The following is a 20901-nucleotide window of genomic DNA, read 5'->3' on the forward strand; positions in this document are numbered from 1 at the left end:
AGGCACTAGGTCTCCTAAAAGTGGTCTGATGTCTTTAAGTGTTTAATTTGTTTATTTAAACTCAAAGAATAAACACTAGTATTGCCACTGTGAAAGAAAAGTTGCTTAATTCAATTATGCCAAATTATGGAGAGACCTTGGGTGCATGTAGCCTTCCTAAGTTAAACCTGAGCCATGTTCTCAGGAACAGGTGAGCAAGTTGTGTACAAGGAGCACGCACACACACTCATACACACAGGGAGAGAGAGAGAGCGGGAGAGAGAGAGCCAACGTCGATATTAGTGATGTAACAGGAAGCCACTGTGGTGGATCTCTTTCAAGCTACATCGGCTCCAGACCAGCGCACTGCTACAGTTTTGGATAGTTCACTTCTACACGTCGCCTCTGCATCAAGGTGAGGAAGAAGTATGATTTTAACATCAAATATGTCTACTTAAAATGTATGGTGATGTATTGTAGCGCTGTCAAACAACAAACAGTGTCAGCTTTATTATACAGGTCAAAATATTGGGTAGAGCCCAAAATAAGGAATAGGATGTGAGGCACTTGCAGCAGTGCGTAGAGATCGCCGGCGTTTGTATGTTAAGTTATAAAACAAAATCCCCACATTTGTATCAAAGTATTATCGCTCTTAAATGCAGTTTGCCATAAGAAAAATAGTTTGTCGGAGCAATATTAGTTATACAGACAGGCTGAACATATCAGATAGTTATTATGCTTGTTTGGAATCTGATGTTCAAACTTTTACATTTTTGTCACACTCCTGCACTGACAGCCATGTGCGGAACGGCTTACCTAGACTACTCTTTAACTAGGCTCCTTGCTTTCATGACAAAACAATAATAGTCAGTGTTATGGCCTTATCAAACCTGTTTCGATACCAACACCTAAGCTACCTGTTAGTGGCGTTTGGCTGTACCGTATAATATTCATTGCTGAGTTTGAAGCTGGCGAAAGATTTTGGTAGGAGCACCCTGCTGGTCCGCAGCTGACCATGACCAAGCGTAGAAGCACATCTGTGTGTCTGCCTCTAAACATGAACTTTGCTGTGGATTTCTTGGTTTTGTTTAGAGGTTTTGTTTAGAGGTTCGTGTTTGTTGGAAAGAAAGTTTGCTCTGGGCGCAGCCAAGTGGTTGTGTAATAATTAGTGGAAGTGCATTATAGGGGGGCTTCCAGGAGTGGTGGCAATTAAAATTTTAACGCAACACACTCTAACACCCACGGTGAAGAGAACGTGTGAGAAAGACAAAGCAGCTTTGATTTTTTTCTGAGAAGTGTTAATGTCATTTGTTCCCCTATTGCGTGATTCCTCTTAATGGACACTGAAATCACCACTGTTGAAAGCTCGGTAGTGGTGGAGCAGACCAATTATGCAATGTTTCCACAAAGTCATAAACAACCTTTATGGTTCCCCATAGCGAACAGGATTGGCATGACTCCGCTTACTGCTTAGCATAAAAAAAACGGTACCACGGATTCCGCTGGAGACCGGGAGAAACGGCACCACGGTCCTCGCCGCTCTCTCTCCCCTCAGGCTTGCTTGACCTGCTTCGCGCCCTCGCGGCTGGATCTCGCCCAGGTCTCCACGCTTGGCTGCGCGTGTTTGATAGCAGATTCTCCCTCCTGGCGCGGCAATATTGCTGGAGGTTCGCAAACAGATACAATGCTGTAGTTTTAAATATGAACCAGTCCTCACTGCTGGTATGTTTCTTTGTACAGTGTCCTCACCTAAGTAAACTATAACAGAGCCCTAGAGAAATAACTGGGTAAACATGGGTCCTTCTAAACATTTATCCTTGTGGTTGGAACCTGTTGTAGGCTATAGCTGCAAAGCATATGTCTAGTTTATCCATGAAAGGTTGTTTGTTGATAGTATACGCCATTTATTATAGTTGTTTGAAAATTCAACCATCATCATCGACTGTACTGTTCTCACACATGAATTCAATGGAGGACCATTGATGAAAGATGCTGGCTGAAGATTAGTGTATTGGTGATATAGTACATGTTAGAGTTGTGAAGTCGTGAAAAATGGGTTGTTGGTTGTATTTTAGGCATTTGGCATTTTTTCCTTGTAGTTGTTTGAATGTAAAACCATAGTCATCATTCAGTTGTTCTCACACAAATTTGAAAGACTATTGATAAAATATTGTTGATGCTGTTTGAGTGCTGGTTAAAGATCAGCTGATTTGTGTGCTGACAGTCTTTAGGTGATCTACACCTTTAAGAAGACAGTCATGTGTCAGGGAAAGTGTGCCTAACTGTGGGATGGAAAAAAAGAGACATAGAATGTTCTGACAACCCTGGGTGTTTACCAAGTGGACATGAGTTAAACAAACTGTCAGGGGCTGACACTGGCTTCCTGATTTACTGAGCATGGCTCCAGTGAAGGCAGGAGAATGTGTGTGTGTGTGTGTGTGTGTGTGTGTGACAGTGAGAGAGAGAGAGAGAGAGAGAGTTTGTGTGAACGTGTGTTTGTGTCTATGACATTGCTCCATCTCTCTTCTCTGAACTCAGACTGGACAGGAAGGCCAAGGAGTTATCGGGTTTCGCCCCTCTGTTGTTCCATGGAGGGCAGAGCCCTTTTTTTCCCATGCAGCCCTCAACCCAGCAGGCACCACTCTGGCCCCGTCTCCATGGATGTGTCTCTGAGAACCACCGGCCCTCTCACACTCAGGTCTCAATTGGCCTCTGCACATCAGCCACAGGGCATGGAGGCTGTGACTTCAGTACCATAGAACTTAAGGGTGCAGTTCTCGATTGTTGATATGTAATCTCAATGGTCAGTCAAAATGCAGCCTCCCTCCCACGCTTGTGAAGCAATGCTTTGACTGGCTGTAGAGGTCTGTGGCTCTGGCTGAGCCACTTTGTGTGTTTGCCATTGACTAGGCCAGAACAAACCATTTTTTTCTTTGGAGGGCACACGCTGAAAGGATAACTAGACGGACGTGAGAAGAATTTCACTCAGTTTGACAAGAATCCATTGGATTAAAATCAAGGAATATACCTTTATAGACCTCCTCCCCCATTCTTTTAAGATAACCCATTTGAACACAGTACTGGATATAGCTGAGTCATCTTTTTTAGCGTGTGCTGCTGTGCTCCCTCCAAAGTATATCTCTGAGCTGGTTTCCATAAGAACTGCATTCCGGATGTGGCCTCCCATCTGTAGATTAAATCTTCCCCCCATGTCTCTGAGTTCTGTATATTATGCTCTGGCATATGTGGAGGTTTTTGGACCTTATGGGGCCACTCGTAGGCCCACTGGGGCCCCATGACGGGCCTCAACCCCTTGCCTCATCAGTCCTGTTTCCTCTCGTCTCACTCCCCTAGTCAAGCAGGATTTGTTGTATTTACATTGAATTAGAATTCAACTAATTCAACTAATTTTGTTTGTCTGCATAGCACCAATAACTCTGACATTAATGTGTAACAAGAATTGGTATTTATACCCCTTGTCATCACTTGTCAATATACAGGGTATGCATTTAGCTCTAATGCAGTATTCAGTGTATCTAAACCTGATAAAAGAGATCATTTACCTGCATGGTGCTATACAATTATATAGTGCAATAGCAGGCCTCTTTGGCTATGTCAGAAATGTCATTCTCTGTATTAATTCAGTGTGTCAGTGTGCTCTAGAGTTAAACATTGTTATTTAAGGTAAAAGAACTACAGTGTTACTTAAATAAGGCACTCATTCCCATCAGTAGGCCTACATGTGCTGGAATCGAACCCATGACCTTAGTGCTGATAGCTGCTGTCTGACATGAGCACATGTTCACATTAACTCTCGTAAATCGCATCCTCTTTAAATGGCAATTAGTATGGTCATCACAGATCAATGCACGCCCAAAATAGCCCAGTCAGTCGAGTAAATGTAATCTACAACCATGGCCTAATGCATGGAGAACCCATATCGGAAGACACATTAAGATTATAAAGAGAACTGGCTGGAAATCGGATCATAATTGCAAATCACCAGCCCCAACAATAGTGGGCCTGAATGAAGCATCTGCTGCTGGGAGGCATAAAAGGCCTGAACGGATATAATTCATAACGTGTTCTCAGTGGTGCTTATGCAGGTATGGCTGTCTACTGTTGGAATTATTCCCTCTTAACTCCTAAAGATCTGTCTTTGCCTCCGTTTAAGCATGAGTTTATTACTAAAGCTATCATATTACTGCCATTCGGGTTGGATAGGAGACGTGATTGTTATGCACACCATGTTCTTGATGTGGTTGCTCATCTTTTAGCTACTGTACACATGTTAGTGACAGCACTTAGCAAGGTTAAATGACTGATATGATGTTCCTATTTTTCACTGCCACAGTGGATAGTGAGTCAATACTAACCTGGGTCTCATCTCTTAACAACTATGGAGCCAGGCAGTTATGACTGTTCTCTAAGTGATCTTACGAAGTTTTGTTAGATATTTCTGTGCATTTCTCGAACATGCTTGTAGCATGAACGTGTGTGCACTGCTTTTAAGAAGTTCCTAAGGGGAGCTGTCCATGTAAACAGTGCTGAATATTCTAATTTGGATGTTATCAGGTGATATCAGTTGCCATTTGAACTTCATAGGACCTACACGTCTTACTTGACTACATGACTTAAAGATGAAGAAAGAAACATAAGAAAAAAAGCATATAACTTAATAAACCCTCCCCTGGTATGTCTATGATGCACACATACAGAAATACGGCTAATTAGATTATTGGACTATTGTTTGTTGCATGATGCGGGAACATTTGAGGCTACTCAAGCTTTCCAATATAATGTTTGGTCTCTGCCACTACTGAGTGTCACAGTGTTTTGGGTGTCATTGAAGGAACTTGAAGATGAGGAAGAGGTTGATTAAGACTAAATAATATAGGCCTATGACTGATTTTGATGCAGCACAAGTCTTGTAGGTTTAGCCATAGGCTATGCCCTTTACCCTTTTTAAATACAAAATTCTACAAGCAAATTGAATCAGAACTATTCCGCCAAAGTCTCATTTCATAACATTGCCAATTATGTCCATTTTAATCATATTATGGGCATGAAATATAGCTATTTTCAGCTAAAGCTGATTCACTGCCTTTGAATATGAAGACAAAGAATGGGAGCATAAACAGTAATGTTAAATGTATTCTTACTGTAGTTGTACAGTACAAGTTCCTGTATGTCCTCTTGGTGACCTCAGTGAGAGGTTCCTGTTAAGGCGCTCTGCAACACACATATGGCTTGGGGCAGGGGTCTCCAACAGGTAGCTCGCGAGCTACCAGTAGTTCTCCACCTGTTTCTAAGTAGCTCTCCAAAAGGTTTGAGGAAGATGCTCATAATTCTGATAACCCAGTCATTTGGGAAACATGTTAAAATTCCTATGAAATGAAATTCACAGTCTACAAACAGAGAAGGTAAATGAGTTGAAAGGAAACTTTAAAAAGCATACAAATCTTATTCAGCGATTTTGGGTGGAGATCAGCTACTATGTGAATACATGGTATGCTACCACTAACATGAAAGCTCTCGGCCATGTCAATTTTGTCAATGTAGCTCTCGGAGGATAAAAGGTTGGAGACCCCTGTCTTGGGGTATACTTGAAGTGGCTCTTTTCCAAAACGCTATAAATCCATTTTTGAAAACATTAATAAGTCAAGTTATATTGTATATTTCAGGTAATCAATAAAAGTGCAGTTGTGTTGTTTTGATTGGGTAAAGATAAATCAAATAAGAATAAAGATAAATCAAATAAGAATAAACCAATCACAGTTCCACTAAAATTAGCTCAATGGTGTTTTATGCCCCCAACTTTGTCTTCCAGGCAGCACTGCCACCGCTGACTTAAAGGCACCTAATCCTAAACCTAACCCCAACCCTAATCCTAACCCATGCCTAACCCTAGTGCCTTCCAGGCAGCACTGCCTTATGAAGACAACGTTGACCTTGAATTTCCTTACTTTGAATTTCCCCTTGGGGATCAATAAAGTACCTATCTATCTATCTACTGTATCTATCTATCTATTTATATATATATATATATATATATCTATATATCTATATATCTAGCGTTGGGGGCATAAAACTAACCTGACTCTCGCCAGATGAATTTCGTTCCGCTTAGCTCTGCCTAGCTTCACTCACATCCATCTGGGACCTCTTCCACTGAGAGTGATTTCAGCACGAGATTGTATGGTAGAGCCAATCAGGACGCAGGGCGGGAGTTTCATAGATGTGACATAGCGTAGAAGCGACTGTGAGACTGTTATCAGCGTCACGGGTTGGCTTCGATGTGAGTGGTTGAAGTAGCACGTCAATAGATGACGGACAAGTGGCTTATTCAAGCCTTCTGAAGCAACACTCCAATGGATTGGTCCCAGATGGATGAGTGGAGCTAGGCGGAACGAAATTCATCTGGCGAGAGTCAGGTTAGCATAAAACACCAAGAAACCTAAAATTACTGGAAAACAAAATGAAAAAAATATATATATAAAAATTAATTACAATGGAAGATATAGCGTTTTGGAGTAGAACTCTTCACTTCCTTTTTGATCAAACGCGTTGCTTATGAAACCTTGCTTCAGTACTACGCTAGCACTACACGTGTCACTGGAGGTCTACACTTGAGGGTAGGGTAGACCACAGAATTCAGACTCATATAAAGTCATACAAATAAATCCGGTCTTGCATTACTGTTGCCCCTAATGCTTGTGTGAGTGTTGCATCATCTTTGAGGACATGCCTGACCTATGCACCAAACGGATGCAGGGTACACATGACAGTCGTGGCCTACTGGTTAGGCCTTTGGGCTTGGAACCGAAAGGGTTACCGGTTCGATCCCCGACCAGTGGGAATGGCTGAAGTGCCCTTGAGCAAGGCACCTAACCCCTCACTGCTCTGGGTTAGTGTGTGCTTCACCTCACTGTGTGTTCACTAATTCACGGATGGGATAAATGCAGAGACCAAATTCCTTGTATACGCAAGTATACTTGGCCTAGAAACCTGATTTACATTTACATACGCATTGTTATAAATCTGTGAGTGTTTTAATGATGTTCTTCAGCTATGATGGTTTGGGAAATGCTCCGTAAATTGTAAGACACTCGTAACAGGGACTTAACAAAGTTAACAAAGTTAATGTACTTAGGCTTTTGATGGTTTTGGGAAACTTGGCCTGATTTAGTACAGTACCAGTATATTTCAGTATCAGTAGGTGGAATATTGATTCATCCCAGGGGATAATCACAGAGCATCTTGGAAACAACAGTTGTATACAACCACATATTGAAAATTTCCTTCTGAAACCTCTGATGTTGTTTTCTCCCTGCCCATGTGCTAGATTTCCTCATCAGGAGATGAGCAGAGACACAGACTCTCAAGGAGTTCTTCATGCCTTTAGATGCTCCAAAATGATACTGCTTGGATGTCAGATCCCTCATATCAGATCACCCTATGTATGAGTTACAGTCATTGACAGGGGTTCCCCCAGATACAGCTCTAAGCATAATAGTGGGTATCTGAACATGGTTAAGTAGAGGTCTAGAGCATGTAATTCTAGGATAGTGGTGTTGTATGAAAGCAAGCATGCCAAAATGAAAGCCTAGTGTTATTACCATGCTACAGTGCATTGGGGGAAACCCAGATTGAAAATCCAATCTACTGGCAGGACGACTAGACCAGGTCTGCCCAGAATTCCATTCTTTGGTGTGGATATTTGTGGCACTCTCGATATGCAAATATGCTCTTTAAAAGGACCTAGACAAAAAAAAAAGTTTCGGGTAACATCCTCTGTTTGCTCATTGTCTGCCGTCTCCACTTCTTGGAAGCCTGTTCAGTCTCAGCTGTAACAGACAATACCCAGTGGGAACTGCTCGCATATGGCTGCAGTCATGTGGTTGGTGAGGAGAGAGACAGGAAATGTTTCAAGGCCTGAAACAAAGGAATCACATGGCCGCTCGTCCTCCACCACTGGCCATGCCAAAAGCTCTTGATTTAAAAGGGAAGCGACGGCAAGGCCACGCAGATGTCACAGACACTCAGGCCCAACTTGGAGTCGCACGCATGTTTCCCCACGGAAAACGGTTTTCACGGGCGGGGACGTGATTGGAACAAGGGGGTGTGTGCACACAAGAATGACTGTACCTGTGTGTATACTAAAACTTTTATGGGACCAGAGAACTCTTCACTGCCTACAGAACTGTTTACTTACAGGCGTATCCTGACACAAGTCTGTTAAGCTCTAGCCAGGACAACACCATACCGACTGTCAAATCTTAATCGGGATTTAGAAAGGGTCCAGGGATCTTTCATTCACTTCCAGTTTCCAAGGAGCATAACCAGTTGTTAAATTAAACTTAAATCACAACTTTAAACTATTACCAAGTACAGCAAACACATCTTTCTTGTAAACTGAAGTTTTAACGGTTTGAAGTAGTTTACTCAATTTCAAAGAAAACACCTGTCCATGTCATTTAACACTTATACCATCAGAGCAGCCATTGATTGTGTTGGAACAACAGCGCTGCTAACTGTACACTGTAAACCCAAACAAACTCATAGCTATTATTTTTTTCTAACTCAAAAATGCAAAGTCTAAAGAGCAACTTTACTGTTTTGAGTGTTACCTAGATTACCATGATCCTTTGCAATAACATTAAAATGATCAAACAGTAATTTTTATATGTTTTTGCTCATGGTAATTGCACTAAAATGCTAAAATGATTTTGGAAATTTCTCTTTAGGCTCTGCTTTGACATGTATGGTTTATTCCCACCATAAGTGAGTCACACCATCACTCAAAGTCAACCTAAACAAAAGATAAGTTATCATAACTTATCAGGGTGTGCATTTGACAGTATTAGCCATACTAAAATACTGATGCAATGTTGTACATGGGTGCTGTCTTTATGGTTGAACTTTGACATGTGCTGCTCGGTAGATGCAGTTGAATGTTGGTGAATGCTGGTAAATGGGGTATGGTCAGAGTACCCACTGTGGAGAAGTGTAGTAAGAAACTTAAGAGATCTACTTGACAGTTTGAGTTTACAGCGAAAGATGAGCTGGCTCTTGCAGTGATTTTTTTGGGACCTTTATAGTTCAAGAGCACATGGAGCTCTCAAGTAACACCTAAGTGACAAAAGAGTTGCAAGATGGTCACCAAATGCACTGACCTGAGTGCAGAGGGCAGTTATTTCAGCTCTGGCAATGGAGCTGAAGTATCTCATTTGGAAATTGCATTGTAGTTCTATTTTTTTACAAAGCTGTGGATCAAATCGTAGTAATATACTTGTGTTTTGGACTGGCTTTGCATCATGTGCACTGTGGCTTGTAGGTCATTTTCTGGGCATGGAAAATAGCAGGTTGTGGTTAGGAGCAAGCCCATGAAATCATCATTAGTGTGTAGAACCCTTCCACTCTACTCAGTTCCTCAGTGTAATCTCATTCACCGCACTGACAGCTCGAAATGTCAAATTGCCAGAGTCATGGGCAGTGGCTACCGACCAGCAAATTCTTTTCATTTCTGTCACGAGCGAGCTGGGGAACCCCACCCTCTGCATCTTGTCAGACTTCATCCGTCCGCCTGCATGCACTGACAGTGAGCACTGTCATGGGTAATAAGCCAGAGTGATGTCATAAAGCATACGTAAAAAGGTGTGTGTCAGGTTGCCCCGGAGATGGAATCAGAAGCAGCTGTTGGGGCGGGGGCTAGACCTTGGGAGAAGGGAGAGGAAGGAATACAGAGTGATATGTTTGTGTTTGCGCCTTGTGGACACTTAGTAATCTCATACTCTTTAAGACATGCCACCAGCACCAGCACCACCCACGCTTGCCCACCCGCCTTCTCACCACAATAAACGCAAAAAGAATGTGAAAGTTCAACAAAAACAACAGAGCCGAAAGAAAAAACAATGAAATATCACCAAAATTGGCCAAAACAAATCAAAGCTTTTGAACATTTGAGGCCAACGAGTTCCTCACTTCCCACTGTGAGGAACTTCCAGAGAACCTGAAGCCCTCTTAGATCGGAGTGAGGCATTTGGAAAAATAAACAAACAAGTCTCCTCTCAGTTCTGGTGGTGCTGATGTGCTGACCTTTTAACATTGGTCCACAGATCAGATATAAAATAGCAATTTTGGCTAATTCTGGCATATTGTACATTTTATGTTTATTAATGTGCAACGTCCATGTCAAATAAACCTTAAATAAAATAAATAAATAAATAAATAAATGAATGTGCTGTCTCTGCCCTGCTGCAGTCGGGCCTGTTGCAGTCTTGTCCCCTTCCGAGTGTCCGTCTGCTGGCCGATTGAGTGATCATGACACTGCGTAGTTGGCCGCCCTCCACCGTCCGTTGGCCCACAGTGCTCTTTTGCTTACCAAGCCGCTGGCTGGAACACGGGGCCAGCGGGTCAGATGTCCCCAACTGTTTGTATCGGGACGCGAGGAGTTTACTCGCTCCAGTCCAGCACGATCAACAAAAACACTGAAGCGATCGCATAACCTGGGCAAAAGGGAGGCTCAGGGAGAATGTTTGGTTATGAAAACAACGGCCTCACTCAGAGGAATGTGCGTGTATATTCAACACAGCTTGAACAGTAATGGAGACTTTTATGTGTTAAAAAAAAGCCTCTCCTTGGGTAGCTCTTTTGTAGCATTTGAATCCAGTGACCTGCACAAGAGATGAAAGATGAAAGGGCGAGTGGAATTTTTGGCAACACTACTCTTTAAAAAAAAAAAAAATACAACATTTGGGGGACTTTTTAAGCCCTTAATTGGACAGTGGATAGAGTGACAGGAAGCGCGTAGGAGGGAGAGGGATTGGGGTGAGATTGGGAAATTACCCTGCCCTGGCCAGACTCAAAACTGGGCCCCCCTTGGGCACATGGACCCAAATATGGTATGGCCACTGCAACCAGTTGCGCCACAACGCCCTCCATCGCAACACTAACTTGACCCTGCTTCATAAGATTAGCATAAACATGTTATGGCAGATGCCATACACGTCATGACAGCTATGTCCAGTGATTAGACTGTGACATGTCACCATTAAGGGAAGTGGCCATGACGGCTCTCCAAATTGTGTTTTCCATAACGGCTGAATATCATGTCCCATTAGGCTATCATAGTATCATGTAGTCATGAAAATGATTTATCATGATATAATACTGTTACATCATTGGGCAATGATTGTTATGATTATTTATGACAACATACTGTATGACAACTGCCATGACAAAGATTGTGCCATGCTGGTGTGTGTGTGTTATGAAGCAGAGTTCAGGGAAAGTGTCACTGAATTTGTTGGGTGTTTCCTCTCTGTGTAATAAAAACACTACGTCCTTGTTTTTTATTGTTTCGGGGGGTTGGTATTCCTTGGGTAGAAGTTCATCTTAGCATTTCTGACACAGGGACCAAATTCACAAATTTACAGTGTTTCCCACAGAATTGAATTCCATTTGTGGTGATTGGTTTGCAGAATTAACTTGAATACAACAGTTTTTAACAAATTAGCAGAGCGTGGTTATGTTGCTAACCAGATTTAAGCACAATTTAGTACATCCTGGAAAATCATTGTGTGGTGGTCAGTGTTGATATTGTGGTGGGCCGCCACAAATAAGTCAATGTATGGGAAACACTGACTTAAAAAACTTTCTTCAGGTGGTCACAATCTAGTCCGTTGAGCAGCTCTATCATGCCTCAAAGCTGTAACTGCCTTGCCTGTGTTACTACAGCCTGCTTAACTTTAGATGTTTAAAATGATGTGACCATGATGAATGAATATAAATATTCTGTGTATATCATACAGCTATGTTATTTACAGATATTTAGCTCATGGGTGAGGGATAATGTTGATTTATAAAGAGAGTGAAGGAAATACCCGAAACATCTAGTTTTGCACCTCATATTAAATACAACTTGAGACCCAGTCAACCCTTGAGTCTTGCTTTTCAGGTCTTACTGTGAATCAGGCTAGTGCTTACGTAACGGCCAAAGATGGATTGCTGTTGGATGATCCTGCTTCCTTTACTGGCCTTGGCCCCCAAGGTACAATTTTATTCTCATTCATTTTAATTAAATGTCTTTGGCAGTCTCCGCGATGTCGCGTTAGTACAATGTTTGTTTAGCTAAAGCGGTGGTGAGGGTTTTTGCTCAATGATTGTTTATTTGTCTTCGCCTCATATCCAGTCTGGGTCACTGAACTTTCTTGTAGACTGAACTTTCCTTCAGGTTGTTATGTAACACTTTATTTCCTTAGACTTACCATAGTTGCCTCTTAAAGGTTGCATTGTATGGTTGTCTATACATTTTATTTACCCTTTGCAGTATAAAGAGAAGGAGGTGTGGTAATGTTGATTATTACTTGAATAATAATTATAACTGACAGAGCTCGGTTTGTGACTACAGGTGTTTGTTGTGGCCCACCAAGACGACAATAAGACTGGCATCGGCAATATTAGAAATAAGATTGTCACTGCCCAGTTTGAGTGCTATCAGAAGATCACTAAGGACACAAAGCTTCACAGGCGAGGTAAGACATCACATGTCTGATTTGTCGCCCACAGGTACAACAGTAGATAGATTGCTGCTCAGCTGTTGGGAGATCAGGGGTGTGGTAGGGAAATGTACAGTGCCATTACTTGTAGCCCCCTTAGGACTGAAAAATAACAAAAGTTCAGGCGGTCTGAACCTATACAGATGTTCAGTCCCATTTGCAATGATGTGTGAAGTTTACTTCACTTGTGTAACTGCCACACCCTACATTACGTCAATGTATAAAATGTTATATTTATAAAGTGTTATAAAATGTGTAGAAATGTGACAAAGTGTAAAGTGTAGAAATGTGACAACTTAAATGTTTGTTATATTAGTGTCAGCAAAGAGCACGCAGCAGCTATGCAGCTGTAACTCCCTCCAAGCTGCTTTACTCTTTTATTAAGTACACCCATGTGACAATCTCAGGGAGAATAATTTGAAAACTTCATTTATCAAAACAGCAAACACAATTCTTAGATGATGTCTCTGAATAACATTTTTTTTTAATCCAGTAAGAATCCATTAGGATGCAGACTGTAAAAGTACCATTCTTTGTTCCACTTGAGTTTGACCTGTGAGAGAACACAAACCTTTTTTATTCCTGAGGAACCACTGTTTCCCAAATCCTTCCACCCAGAACCTCTCAGAGTATAATGTTTTTTTGTTTTTTTTTTGTAAGCTATGTGTCGTGTAAGGCAGCTGGGTTACCATTTCAGACATTAGCTACAGAGAGAACCACTTTGTTATTTACATAACAACAAGTAAGACAAAAAGTATTACTCTGATCTAGAGCACATATTCACATCAGTCCAGAGTGAGGGCTGCTCCAAAGTCCGTCAGCCACACTCTGGCATTATATATTTTAATGTTTTTCTTTTATGTCTATTTTAATGTTTTTTTTTTTTTCTTTCTTTTTTTTCTGGAACATTCTCCAGTGTTGGGAGACTCTGTGTGTAATAGCACTTGGGATGGATGGCTCTGCTGGAATGATGTGGAGGCCGGAGTGACCTCAGAGCAACACTGCCCAGACTACTATCATGACTTTGACCCCCTAGGTGAATCACCTCTCCATCTAAATGAATCTCTGTCTGTCTGTCTGTCTGTCTGTCTGTGTGTCTTTGTATTGTTTGCACATCTCCAGAACGGCTCATCCGAAAGACTTTGCATGGGATTTGAAATGAATGGCTCATTTATTTATATATATATTTTTTTTTTTTTTTTTTATTATGAAGGATAACATGTAATGAAATTTTGTTCTATGTCACAGTCAGTACATATGTCCAGAGTACACACACCAGAACACCCTCACAGCAAAGCTATAGGCCTACCTTAGCGAAGGATGTTCTGGGAAATACCCTAAAGTGTTAAGGTTACAAATGTCATAGTGTAAAGAAAGATATGGTAAAATCACACATTACCATCATGCCCTCTTATCAAAACACAGTAAATATGTTAATATCTTAGCAAGCAATCAAACACAAATGTCTTCTGTTGTAATGAGTTTTAAGCAATGATCTATTATCACATCACAGAGGTCATAGGCGAATAGAGACCCACTGACGGTTGAAGTGTTAAACCATCTCTTTCTTGTCTTTTTTTCTTTTTTAAACACAGAGGTGGCAACTAAAATCTGCACAGAGAAAGGGGAGTGGTTCCAGCACCCTACAAGTAATAGAACGTGGACTAACTATACTCGCTGTCATCTCCACACCCACGACACGAGGAAGGTAAGCCTCTCAAGGCAGAGGAAGATGAGGAAAGTCCATATTCAGACGATACAGAGCTATATCTAATATATGACAAGGGCAAAGAGTGCTCAAGTGCCTTTTTGGGAAATTGAAAGTCCTCAATCAAATAACCACTACTCTGTGGAGCTTTCATGTTTTGTTTTTTTGTAATTGTTTTATACATACGCTTTGGACAAAAACGTCTGCTAAATACCATAACCATAACCATAACCAAAAACCTTAATAATAGCTTTGTTGACGAGTTAGCTTTGTAGACGAGTCTTATTATTTTGGACTCTGTGGAGTTGTATGGATATGGTCTAATGACTTTGAGTGAAGAGAAACCCCCACTTGTACAACTGGAAAACATTATCTGTGCTCTATTTTGAAAGAGACCCACCCTTTCCTTTAAATTCCAGAAGAACATTATACATAACATTATAATATGTCATCTTAATACACAGTATATGAATTGATCATGTCCACTTGCTGTTAATGGTTCCTCTATGTCCTTTTTTTCCCAGACAACACTAAATCAGTACTACCTGGTCCTCATTGGCAATGGTCTGTCACTGATATCCTTGTTTATATCACTGGGAATATTTTTTCATTTCAAGTAAGTCTCTTAGGCAATCTTAATGAACATCACATGGCTATAATTCCACACGTTTATCAACATATACAGTGACATGCATAGCTACATGGAACAGTTCACCATAGTGTTGAAAGCTTATGTTTAGTGATCTCATTCACCATATATCACAAAATAATAAATCATTGTTTTGTTTTGTTTTTTTCCTTTTCCATTTTTCTAATAGGAGCTTAAGTTGCCAAAGAATAACACTCCATAAAAACCTATTCCTGTCCTTCATATTAAACTCAGTGTGCACCATCATTTTGTTCACGGCAGTGGCCAACAATGAGGATTTAGTCCACCAGAACCCTGTGAGTGTCTTACTGAAATTGGTGTTTGTTATTGTGTCTGTATATTATAAACAAGCAGTGGAGTGGCTATGTCTGTTCTCTATGTGTCTCTAAAGTATATTATGTCATACTTCATGTATAAGTTAACCCTTTCCTAATCATGGAGACTAATAGAGCCGGTGTTGATATCAGGTTTCTCTGGTGCTAAGTGTATGTACAGTATCGTAACACCTCCATTTATCACCCATTTCGTCCAAAAATTCTAAAACAACAATGTTTTTTAATACTTCAAAATAACATTTGATAAATGAACCTTACATTTTTCAGTAGCCATAGGTGTGTAGATTTGAACAAAATCTGGTTTGGTTCTTACTGGGGCTTTTACTGCTGCGCTCGGAGGTTAGTGTGGTCTGGTGGGTCGTCTACTTCCAACCTTTTCAACGGCACATGAACGGTTAGACTGAGAATTCTCGTCGCTACCTCAAAATTCCACTGGAGCTCCAAGCGGATTTGTACACGCAGCCTTACAAGACTGTTTATAGCTCTTTGAGTCACGGTAAAATGTAATTTTTGGTACATAGCTAATTTAGATACACTTATGGTGTGGGTGCTTGCGTTTCTTTAGGAATCCGCCGTCTTGGTTTGTATAGAAATGAATAGTAAGTGACACATACACGTAAGAGGATGGAAACACAGGACTCATGGTAATAGGGGGTCACCCTTGATGTGACACCTGTCCATCACAGGTGAGGTGTTAATATAGAAGTGTATAGTAATTGGTAATCTGTTTGCATTTGGACCTCAGGTGAGCTGCAAGGTGTCTCAGTTTCTGCATCTCTACCTGTTGGGCTGCAACTACTTCTGGATGCTGTGTGAAGGCATCTACCTGCACACGCTGATCGTGGTGGCGGTGTTCGCTGAAAAACAGCACCTCATGTGGTACTACCTGCTGGGATGGGGTAGGTTCACAGACACACAGAGCCCCGTGGCAAGAATAGGGTGCTAAAGTTACACTGAGTTTCTCAAATATGATAGGGAAGTCAAGCACAGCCTGTGTTTGCTTGTCTTTGTTGTATATTGGTTTCCAGGAGGTTCCGCTGTTTATTTTAGTCCTTGTGCTTACGTGTGTTTTTTTGTTAATGTTTCTCTCTGTCTCTCTCTCACTGTTTGTACGTGTGTATGTGTTTTTGTCTCTCTCTCTCTCTCTCTCTCTCTCTCTCTCTCTCTCTCTCTCTCTCTTCCTTTGTGTGTGTGTGTGTGTGTGTGTGTGTGTCTGTTTTTTTGTGTGTGTTCTCTCCAGGGTTTCCTCTCGTACCGGCACTCATTCATGCCATAGCACGGAGCTACTACTACAACGACAAGTGAGTCAGCCCAGTACTGTATCTCATACTGCCCAGTACTGTATCTCATACACTGAAACAGGACATCTAGAGACTCTCTGCTCCCTCCAGACTAGTTTCATATCACTGGAGAGAATGATACTGAAAGAGTCCATCATGAAGACATCAACATGACTGGCAAAAGCCACTAAGCTGTGAAACTAGTGCCCTGATACCAATCCCTAGAATGGCTATATTTCTCAGTGACAGATGATAAAAAGTTTATGTTTGTGTTCTGTGTGTGTGTTTTCCACCCTGCAGTTGTTGGCTGAGCTCAAGCACAACTCTGCTTTACATTATTCATGGTCCAATTGGCGCAGCTCTTTTGGTAAGCTAAACACACACACACAAACACACACACACACACACACACACACACACACACAATCTTTCTGTTTTTCAATTTTTTTCTCAACGGTGCTCTGTAATTTTTTCTCTCTTACTTTCATAAGCCAAGTATGCTTCGATCCCATTCCCCTCCAGTTCTGTGTGCTATATTCTGTAATGTTTGTTCTATATTCTATAGTCTGTTCAATCAAGGCTTTACTTTAATCTTTAAAGTATATATATATATATATATATATATATATGAATAGACCCAGCTTTCTATTGTTCCAAAGATGATATTTCTGGGTGGAATGACAAATTGATTTCCGTTTTTATGCAGCTCCTCTTGTCCTCCTATACTAATGTATAATGTTATTTATTTTTTGCAACGGCATTTACATAACATTTGAAATTGTCTCAAGGCTGTTTACTGTAAACCCCAGTGGCTGAATTTGTTGCATCCCTGAAGACACATGACAGTCTGTATCCATAGCCTGCATGAATGACACCCAATTTGATTTGCCTGGGTTGGCAATAAGTCTATAAAAAATATGCCTATGGGGTTCCACCACCCACGACTCTCTGATGTGTATGGATATCATTGATTATATTAAGCCGGTTTGAATTTTACTCTTGCGTATATTTTTACAAAGGAGAGACAATGTAATCATTGGGTTATGGATCATATGGATTAATCATAGGGTTATGGATCATGACTTCTTCTTCTTCTGTGACTGTTATTATAAAGTTATAAAGTTCTACTTTGTTTTGATTGACATCATATACTTTGGCTGTAGGTGAACCTGTTCTTCCTGCTCAACATCATCCGGGTTCTGATCACCAAGCTGAAGGTGACCCACCAGGCAGAGTCCAGTCTGTACATGAAGGCAGTGCGGGCCACTCTCATCCTGGTACCACTTCTTGGGATCCAGTTTGTGCTGGTCCCGTACAAGCCAGTGGGCCGAGCCTCCTCAGAGATCCACGCGTACGTGATGAACATTCTTATGCACTTTCAGGTGAGAAAACACAACACAACACAACACAACACAACACAACACAACACAACACAACGTTTCCAACTGTGAATGCATGTACAGTACGTGCACATATACATGCGTGCAAGCCCACATGCATGCACACACAAACTCTCTCTCTCTCTCTCTCTCTCTCTCTCTCTCTCTCTCTCTCACACACACACACACACACACACACACACACACACACACACACACACACACCCTAAAGCCACTTAACTTCTCCTATCCCTCATGTCGCGCTGAACACACAGTGAAACTGGATTGTCCACTGAGAGCTTTAAGCAGGAGTTCAGTTACAGTATGAATGTTTATACTAGTCCACTTAGTATGTTTTTACAGTAGACAGAATCTGGTTGCACCTATTCAGAAAACTTTACTTAAAAACCTTCCGGAATGTGGAACATTATTCTTTGGAATATGAAATGATGGAATGTAGAATATTTAGACAAAATGCTTCAGGGATCACAAAAATGTACTTTGATGTTGGTGGCAGATAAGTTGTCCAAAAAATAACTTCACTCATGTAGTGCTTACATTAGGCAAATATTTAGCACATTTCAGGCCCTCCAGTAGAGAAGTTCGAAAGTTTAAATGACCAGGAGACAACATTCTGAGGACATTGTAACACTTTTATTTACTGTGATTAACTATTGTGTTTAACTCCTTTGGCCTCTTTTCACATTTCACTCCCACATGAGCCCAGAATGGACACAGACAACATAATTTAGGTCTATGTCAGATTTAATCTCAATCGACAGCCTACAAGCTCAGGGGATCTGTGGTTAGTTTGATCTGTGGTTAGCCCCTTGACCTCTCTACATCTTTTAGAGAGAGATTTTGCGAAAACTGTGTGAGTGTGTGATTTGTTACATATGAATCACAAAAAGGTGTACCTCTCATCTGGTTTGAGCTCTTTTGTTTTAGAAGAAATATGGCTGTTCTCTAAACATTAAGCATATGAGAGGTTTTGTATGGAAGGGCTAGAGTGAGAGGTGGATCTCCAGTGGATCACCTTCAGGGGTCTGTGATTTCTATTATCTATATTTCTTCTCATAGAGAATCACATGCATACAACCCAGGATATACAGTATGCCTTGAAAATAGCTATGCATTTGGTTTTGACTACTTTCTACTTTTCTTTGTGACTAGGGGCTTTTGGTGGCCACAATATTCTGCTTCTTCAATGGAGAGGTATGATTTATCAAAGAGTACTTTCTCTTACTCTCACCCCATAGCACATAGTGTGTGTGTGTGTGTATACTTGTGTGTGTGTGTGTGTGTGTATGTGTGTGTGTGTGTGTGTGTGTGTGTGTGTGTGTGTGTGTGGGTGTGTGTGACATACTTCCATCAATGTTTGGATCTGTAAATTCCCTGTGTTAAAGTCCAAATAAAAGCATTAAAATATGTGTATATGCCGGTCCCTCCTTCATAGGTTCAAAGTGTTCTGCGGAGGCACTGGAACCAATACCGCATCCAGTTCCGGAGCACGCTGGCCCACCCGGAGGCGCTCCGCTCGGCCTCCTACACCGTGTCCTCCATGACCTCCTCCATGACGGAGGTCCACCGCTGCTATAGCATTGACGGACACACGGAGCACCTCAACGGCAGGGGCTACACCGACATCGACAACACCACCATCTTCAGGAACGAGAACCTCTATGCCTGAGAAACCACCTGAGGCTCCTGAGGTCACACCTGGGCACTTCTGGTTGGGAAGAGTGAAGAATAGAGAGAGGACCTTAGTGAAGACTTTAGGGGTGGGCTCTTAACTGCATACAGTCACTGCCACGGATGCTGCACTTATACTGTGACTGATCACTTTGATGGAGGAGAAAGACTACATTTAAATATATGTTTTTATGAAAGTTACACGTTTATAAACGTGTATACACGTTTGTTTTGTGGCCAACACCAGAGATCACACTTACATTTATGGAATGTTTTTGTCATGAGGGTCTCTTAGCGATGACTGTGCTTTCTTGTCGAAACCGCATGCATTTTCAAGTTACTCATGCCACAGAATCTTGGTGTATTTTATAATAGTATGCCAGTTAGTGTTATTTCAGCACTGGATGAGTGCTTAGCACCAAAACATGTGGAGGATCCACTAATAGAAGATATGTTCTACTGAAATAATTCTCCAAATAGCAGATATCACAGTACTGATGAGGAGGTCATTTGGTTCAACGGACCTCCTCAACATTAATAGGATTTGAACTTTAAATTTAAGTTATTCATGTCAAAGTACCGGCACTAAATAGAAAAAGATTGTTAAATGAATTAAGATGTAACAAAACATGTGGAGGATCAAAGAAATCAACGATGGACGGATTATTAACCAGAAATACTGTACATGAGTGGATGCTTCAACCACCTCTAAAAGGTCCCAAAGTCTGATGCACACCTTGGAAACTGGAACTGCAAAACTACTGGGACATATGTATCAACGTTGCCATTTTGGGATATTGGGAATATTCTGGACTGCCAGGAAATTGGCTATACTTGGGAAGGATTAAGATGGACTTTTGGACTTTCTTTTGGACTCGCAATAGGATTGAAAACCTTTTTTCCTTTTTTTTTTTAAAAAAAGGCAAAATACTGCAAAGGAAAGTTGTGAGTCAAGCATAATTTGAAGCCTTTGGACATGCTGGCCGGTACATGCCAAGAACCTGCTGGTCAACAAGTCCATTTAAATTGGGTGAAAACACAAGGAAATGCATACCTGACAAGCCAATAGCTTTTTGTGCCAAAGAACACAGAGGAATTGAAGAGCCGTTTGTAACATTGGAAATGAAGAGGAACGTCTGGTAGCTAACTCTCTCCTAGCAGCACTTTTGCAAAGATGAAGAAGTGACCTTCTGTCTACCATGGAAGGAAATATAAAAGTTAATCAAAGCATCCTAAAGAGTCAGATGCAAGGCCAGCAGGACTTTTATATATACCCCCCCCCCCCCTTTCCTCATACCCAGGCTTGGAATTTCACCATT

At 41.3% G+C, this 20901-nt stretch overlaps 1 protein-coding gene across 1 annotated transcript; it reads left to right on the forward strand.

Annotated features, from left to right (window-relative positions):
• Positions 1 to 311: 311 nt before the first annotated feature.
• On the forward strand, positions 312 to 20491 carry calcrlb (calcitonin receptor-like b). Its single transcript, XM_042081153.1, has 13 exons — positions 312 to 394; positions 11939 to 12031; positions 12392 to 12515; positions 13456 to 13575; positions 14135 to 14247; positions 14772 to 14863; positions 15066 to 15192; positions 15977 to 16130; positions 16472 to 16532; positions 16812 to 16878; positions 17675 to 17893; positions 19064 to 19105; positions 19347 to 20491. The coding sequence occupies exons 2-13, from the start codon at positions 11981 to 11983 to the stop codon at positions 19578 to 19580; spliced, it is 1404 nt and encodes a 467-aa protein (XP_041937087.1). The 5' UTR covers positions 312 to 394; positions 11939 to 11980; the 3' UTR covers positions 19581 to 20491.
• The last annotated feature ends 410 nt before the right edge of the window (positions 20492 to 20901 follow it).

Source organism: Alosa sapidissima, chromosome 23 (assembly GCF_018492685.1).
Source record: "Alosa sapidissima isolate fAloSap1 chromosome 23, fAloSap1.pri, whole genome shotgun sequence".
In the NCBI taxonomy this organism is placed as follows: Eukaryota; Metazoa; Chordata; class Actinopteri; order Clupeiformes; family Clupeidae; genus Alosa; species Alosa sapidissima.